The sequence below is a fragment of the Nesoenas mayeri genome (genome assembly GCF_963082525.1).
Source record: "Nesoenas mayeri genome assembly, chromosome: 6".
Classification (NCBI taxonomy): domain Eukaryota; kingdom Metazoa; phylum Chordata; class Aves; order Columbiformes; family Columbidae; genus Nesoenas; species Nesoenas mayeri.
The window spans coordinates 38265170-38272460 of NC_137545.1; the positions used below are offsets into that span (position 1 = coordinate 38265170).

General features: G+C 38.3%; 1 protein-coding gene across 1 annotated transcript in view; it reads left to right on the forward strand.

Moving 5' to 3' along the window:
- SPOPL (speckle type BTB/POZ protein like) overlaps nt 1-6963 on the forward strand; it is a 31203-nt gene extending 24240 nt beyond the window's left edge. Inside the window, exons 6-11 of the mRNA XM_080346671.1 lie at nt 1082-1259; nt 1353-1408; nt 3042-3164; nt 4201-4343; nt 4426-4479; nt 6543-6963. Of these exons, the coding sequence (XP_080202797.1) occupies nt 1082-1259; nt 1353-1408; nt 3042-3164; nt 4201-4343; nt 4426-4479; nt 6543-6687 (699 nt within the window). The 3' untranslated portion in view covers nt 6688-6963. The remainder of the gene's footprint in view (nt 1-1081; nt 1260-1352; nt 1409-3041; nt 3165-4200; nt 4344-4425; nt 4480-6542) is intronic.
- Nucleotides 6964-7291: the final 328 nt, after the last annotated feature.

The following is a 7291-nucleotide window of genomic DNA, read 5'->3' on the forward strand; positions in this document are numbered from 1 at the left end:
AGTTTGGTTTGCAGTACTCTTGACTTTCTGTGAAGCTTAGCTGTGCTATTTTTGCTTTATGCCAGATTTATTCCAGATGCTGAGCCTCTAGAAATCAAACAGAGCACTGATCTTAACAGTATCAGCATTTTTTCTTAATATATAATCCTAATTTTCTGTACTTGAGAGATTCAGCAATCAAGATCTTGTAGTATGGCTTCTGTTTGCCCAACATACCAATTAAAAGGACTTGGTGTGTACAGATACGTGAAAAAAGCAAGTAAGAATGCTGTCCTGTTTACTACTTATGTGAAAGGCTTAAACATGGGGAATAATGGCAATATATTCACTTCAGATGCACATATTTCACAGTTTTCTTAACTAGTTCTGTACAGAAATTGCCCCATAAGTGTGCATTTCATTGTTGAACGAACCTGCTACATCTTATGTTTCAGTGACTTACATTTATAAAATAATGTCTTTTAATATTGTTTGGAAGACAATCGCTTGTGATTCCTGCGTCAGCCGGACACATTAAAATGAAATAACGAAGGGGCTGTGTTAACTTGCACTTAGTTTCCATTATCACATTACAGGTTAAGTATGAAATATGGTAATTAGGAATATCATACTATTCAAAATGTCTATACATTATTCTTATGAAACTTTTCTATGACCTTGTGATACTGATGATCTGTTTAGAATTTTATTGTATATATTTTATTTAAATGTGTGAAGAGTGTTGAGCTGTTAATTTATCTCTGACATACCGTTCACATTTTTTATCTCACTGATATCCCAAGAACCTTATCTGTCCTTGACTTCTTTGGTATTTCTACCAGGTGGCATGTGGTATTGTGTTCTTTCTTTTTGTTTTGGTCGGATAAATACACAACGTTAGAACCTTTAAGTAAAACCCAATTTATTTTATGTGACTTAAAAGTAAGCTGTAAAGCATTAGTTTATGGTTCCAGCCTAATGCCAGAAGCACCACTGGTTTTGCTTTGTAACTGCTGAACTTCTAGCAATAGGAACCATAATTTAGTTATATTTAGCATTCAGTAATGAAGGAGTTGTCTTGCTGTGATTTTTTTTCTGTTAGGTAAGCGTGGTCCAAGACTCTGTAAATATATCAGGACAGTCTAACACAAACACTTTGAAGGTACCCGAATGTCGACTAGCAGAAGATTTAGGGAATCTCTGGGAAACAACAAGATTTACAGATTGCAGTTTTTATGTAGGAGGACAAGAATTCAAAGCTCATAAATCTGTCCTTGCAGGTACTTTCTACTTTTGTATTGCTCTTATTTTGTAATTAAAACTCCAAAAGTTTAAAATCAGGTTATATTTAATATTTACTTTTCTTGCCGTAGCACGATCTCCAGTTTTTAATGCAATGTTTGAACATGAAATGGAGGAAAGCAAAAAGGTAAGCCTTACTGAAAACTTCACATGTATATATTTGTGCAAAAAGGGAAAAGTCACAGAAAACTTGGAGTATTGCAGATTGAGGACAAGTGTAGTGTGATGCTGTGTGAGTGGCGGAGCTCCGTCTCCTCAACGCCTCCCCAGTGAATGCTGCAGGAGTTTCTTGCTGTAGAAAGAGCAGATAGGGTTGACTGTGGAGAGGTGTTGGAGGATTTGTTCTTTCTTTTTGGTTTTGTTTTTTAACATAAGCTACTGATGTGACCTATTAACGCTGCCCCGTTTTGCTTTAATTTATACCTTCGCATAAGCCTATTGACTTGACGAAGGTTTTGCTGTAGTGTATTAAAATGTTTTATATGGTAGCTAGGACACAGACAAACAACAGCTGAATTATGACTCCAACGAAGGCCTGAGGCAGTGAAGCGCCCTTTTCAGTCACAGTTTCTGCGGGCACTTGACCTGTGTAAGTGTTTTGGATGGATAGTTAGTTAATCAGCACAGAGAGCTGCTTCTGCTTTTGTACACTTGCTGTCACCCACAGCAAGGAGTTGTTTGTGTCTTTCATGAAGAAGAATTATCTAAAATGGGTTGGCTATAGGCAGAATCCATGAAAAGGCAAGGAGCTCACTAAAGGCTTGTAATAAATGATCATCACCTAGTCTTGGAGGCTGCAATGATGCTGCTTGTGTGAAGAAATAGATGAATTCAGATGAATGTGGTGCTGTAGTACAACTGAGTTTCAGAAATGTGGTATTTTTCTTCCTTCACTTCTGCAATCTAGAACATTTTGCAGGTAGAATTGGAATATTGAAAGCATTTTATTGGGATTTTTGGACTCAAACCCAGACATGTCCAAATTTCAGTAATATGCCATGTCAGATGCCTTCGCCTTCATGTTAGCAATAAATCTCCAGTGCTCCCCTACTCCTAAATTCTGTATCTGCTTCAGTGGATAGGAAACGAGAACATGTACACCTTGTGCTGATAGCCTGTTATTTTTGTACCTCATTCAAAAGTTAGGTGCTTTCGTATGCATCTTTGCCATCATTTCCTACTTCATTATTTGTTTATAGGGAATACTATTAGGGGATGGGGTCAAGCGTGCAATACCACAGTTTTGTTAGGACAGTCTTCAGCTACATCATGTCAGTTAAGTGTGCTGCTTTGTTTGCTTTTTGAGTTATGAGATCCAGATGTAGGCCGTGTTGACTTGGTTTAAGTCACTCAAAAAATGGCTGTATTCTATCTGCTGCTCTGGCTTCTGGTATTCCAAACACATCACTGTGGGGCTGGAAACTCAGCAGCACTTTTACATATTCCTGAAACTGTGCCTTGATTTTTTGATGTTCAGCCTGTGCAGTTGAGTCCAGAGTTAGGCATTTCTAGAAGAAAGTTGCAATTACTTTTTATTGCCTAAGCTTTTCCATCTGGTTTTACCTGACTTCAAGAGCTACTGATTTTTGATTACTTTCTGCTTAATTTCGTTGATTGCTAACTTAAATTTGTAAGGATTCTGTATGATGGATGGCAAATGAAAACTTGGAGCGTGCATGCATGCAGACGATATTTGATATGTGCACTTTAAAGTTGTACCTAAATTCCAGAGGCTTTTATTGATTCTTCTTCTTTACCAGAATCGTGTAGAAATAAATGATGTAGACCCTGAAGTTTTTAAAGAAATGATGAGATTCATTTACACAGGAAAAGCACCAAACCTTGAAAAAATGGCTGACAATTTGTTGGCAGCTGCAGACAAAGTAAGTAATTGACTCCTGAGTTTTAAAACCTGGTATTTGCTTGTGGAATGTTATTCTAAATATCTACATATATATTTTCAGATTGATAACTATGTATTTTTTTTTTAATGTGAGAAACAGATCTCATCAGAAATGATGGAAGATGAGAATAGGCTTTTTTTTAGCAGTAGAAGGTTGATAAATCTTTCTTGACCAGAAGTGTTTCAGATGTTAATTGTATTTCTTTACTATCTACATTTTTTAGAAATTGGGGGCCATTAATGTAATTTGGAAAATTGGCATTGAATAAAACGTATCCTAGATTTTTGTATTCTTGAAAGGGGTTTATACAAGTGTTTGAATTAACCGTTCTCCCTAAAGTACTGCTGCTTCAGAACTTTCATCTTTATTTTTCCCTGCAAACTTAATAGTGCTAATCATTCATCTCTTCTGTATTGGGAATCTTATGTTCTCTTTAATTTGCACTCTGTGCAATACTTTTTCTACTATGATTTTTGAGATGAGGGGACTTAGCGCAGCAATTAAGGTGAGATTATTCCCTTTGTTATAATACACAGTTTTCTAACTTTTTAAAAACTTGACCCAATACCTTGTTTTCTTGTCACTGCTTTACAGCTTGAGTTGAAATTTCAGTTTGCTGTCCTCAGAGGACACACAGTTGTCTTTCCTCAGGGATGAGTAGAAATGAGTAGATTAGAATCCAGAAAATACTCACTTTAATGTGTGTAATTTGAAACTTTTTCACTCTCAGCTGAGAATGTGGCAATTTCTTAAACTACCTTTGCGTTTTTTTTGTTGTTCTAATAAAAGTTCTCTCAGTAAAGCATTTGATCAGTTTGTGTCAACCCTAATGTACGTCTCACCATCTGAGGAGTCTTTAGCGCAGCGTATTGAATTTCGAATTACCTGTTTGGAAGCAGTTTGATCTTAAGAGGCACCAAACGTTTTCATGACTGGAACTGTCTTAAAAACTGTAGAGATAATGGTAGAAAGAATGAGTTTGAAGAATGATTAGTGTAGTTTTTTCTTTTATCAGTATGCACTGGAACGGCTGAAGGTCATGTGTGAGGAAGCACTCTGTAGTAACCTCTCGGTAGAAAATGTTGCTGACATTCTTATCCTCGCAGATTTGCACAGCGCTGAACAGTTAAAAGCACAAGCAATAGACTTTATTAACAGGCAAGTAATATTTATGAGATTCTAAATATCCGTATTTCTGCTTTGTGTACCTTTTCAATATTAGCACAGTTCTCTCTTACAGGTGCAGTGTTCTTAGACAACTTGGGTGTAAAGATGGGAAAAACTGGAATAGCAAGTAAGTTTCCCTGCCTCGCGCTGTTCTGTACAAACAACTGCTAAATAGACTGCAGATCATTGCCAATCACTTGCTGTAAGTAAAGCAGGATTCAGGAGATGCTACCCCAGTTATGGCTGTGACTTTTCCTTTAGATGCGTTAACTTTAACTGGAGGGCACAGTGTCAGATCCTAACAAAAACTGGTTTTTCTTCCTCTCCCAGGGACATATCAGTGCTGTGAGATGGTGGCAGCAGCCACCACAAGAGAAAGGAAACCGTTTTCTTGACTAACCAGGTTTGTCTTGGAGGAGTGGCAAAACCCCACTGTGTTTTCAAGACTTGCTTAGGTCAATCTGAGCCTGCAGTATTTCCAAAGAAATGAGGCCAATTGTTGCTCTTGCCTTTGGCAAAATGTTTGTGCACCTTCCCGCATGCCGGCACTTGAGGCCACGCAGCTGGTCAGTCAGGTCCCTCTGATCTGGCTGGCTCTGACTCTGGGAGCGTTTGTGCCGACAGTGGCAATAGGTGGCTCAGACTGTAGGACTGATTGCAGCATACGCTCACAACAGCTCAAGTGAATCATGGAATAGAAAACACAGCTTCAGAATAACCAGTGATAGGCAGAAATGGTAGAAGGATGGCAAAGCACTTATTTTTTAACCACCAGAATCTCCAGAGAAGTCAAAAGCTGTGTTGTACCAGTTACTTTAAAGCTAGTGTTTCTCCTTTTTAAAAAAGTCTTTGCAGGCCTAATGGTTGAGCATGATGTGGAAAAGGAGGGAGATGGTAGGAGGGAAATAGTAAAATACTAGTAGAAAAACTAATAAAGATAAGTCAGAATACACAACAATATAAACTAATTGATGTGTTCCTTCTCAAGTGATTTGGAACTTCCTGAACTGACTTCTGTCTTGGATAATTGCTAGTGAAGATGCTGGTCATCTTTGCTTCAACTAAAGTATCTACAATAAATCAGAGAAATAATATGAGAGAGCCAGGCTTAACTTACTGCCTCTGGGCACCAGGGAGTCTGACCTTTGATATTGTTTCTCACGGCACTTACCTTTACTGATTTGCAGCAGAAGATTAAAGGCTTGCATTAGAAATCTGCAAAAGGTCTTTTAGAGATTGTGTAGTGTAGAGGTCAGGTACTAACTTCGTGCTTGACAATGTTCTTGAAACAGTAGGAGAGTGCTCATGAAAGGCTTTTGAAAATGCAGGGCAATGGAAAATTGGGATTGATGCATTAAGCTGTTGGTTCCAAATTACAAGTTTATCCTGTATCAATGTGGCATACATCCCCCACCAGTGTAATATTCTTCATATGCAGAGTGAATTTTATGCTTTATTCCCTATTCTTTCACAAAAAAGTAAATGTATACTTTGAGTAAATGCATTGTTTTTAATCTCTTGGCTGTCAATGCGATACTTGCTGAAATCTGTTATTGCTGAATTCTGAATGTAGTACATGGTCTTGTACTGAAGAAAGGGGATATTCTTCAGTATGCTCCACTGGTATTCAGACTGCAAGCTCCCAATGAAGGGCTCTGCAGTCAGCCAGCTAATCTGTCTTCATGGCTTGTTCTAGTGGAGGAACTCCATCATTTTTGCTGCAGTTTCATCTGATTCATCGTGTCATTCATTTCTATCTCCCCAAACTGAGCATGCCCTTCCATGTAATGAGATTATCATGTCTTCCCTTGCTTTTCTTCTCTATACAAGACCGCATTTTCTTCTAGTTTTTTTCTTATCCTTGTTATTGTTGGTTTTTTTTTCCTGAGAAATTTCAAGGCGGTTATCTTAACATGGTGCCCAGTATTGGGCGCAGTTCTGTAGCTGAGGTCTTGCTGGTACTGGGTAGAGCAGAATAAGTACCCGATGATGTCCCATGTGATGATATTAATATACCCCCATTGCAATCTGCTACTTCTTTCCAATGGCATCCTTCCTGGCATTCGTAGTCAGATAATGCTCAGCTGCTCTTCTGCAGTAGTTCTGCCTTGCCTGCTCTTCTCTGCTGTGCATTTGTGCATTTGGTTTGTAAAATCATTGTGTGACTGTTGTTAATGCTTCTGTTTTCAGCCAAGCGGCAGACATAATGGAGACGGCAGGCTGGAAGTCCATGATCCACTCCCACCCTCACTTAGTAGCAGAGGCCTTTCGCGCACTAGCGTCTGCACAGTGTCCACAGTTTGGCATTCCACGCAAACGGCTAAAACAGTCATGAAATCTTCCATGAACTTTAGAGAAATCGAATTGACTCTACTCCTCCATGTCCAGAGGTGTTTTCACAAACCATAACGAGAGTTTTTGTTACCCTTGTCCACAGAACAGAAGCTGAAAAGGCTATTGTTTGCTTTTCAGATGGATAATTTATGGTTTAATCCTCAGCTTTAAATTAGACTGATTACTCTAATTCACTGAAAGGCCTTAAATTATCTTCAATGACTCTCTAGTCCATATAGTCTAATGTATCTTGATTTTTTTAATTATTATTTTTTAATGTGCCTTGTCTTTTTGACTAGGCTCTGCAGGATTGCACTAGCTCCGTAATGCAGTAAAGCTGATAACTGAAGATTAATTTTTGAAAGGGATCTTCCATTATTTTCAGAAGAGAAGAAAATGTTTATAGTTCGGTCCTGTGCTAACTGGAAGGTTTTAACTAGCCTCTCATTTAAAGCGCTTGAACCAGAGGCACATAATGTACCCCAGACAAGTGCTACATATAGGGAGAGCCTGTTTACCTTCAGCGAATGCCTGCAGGCTATTTATGGCAATATACTGCTTTGAACATAATTTATTTTTCATTGTGGGGGCAAATATGCAATGGT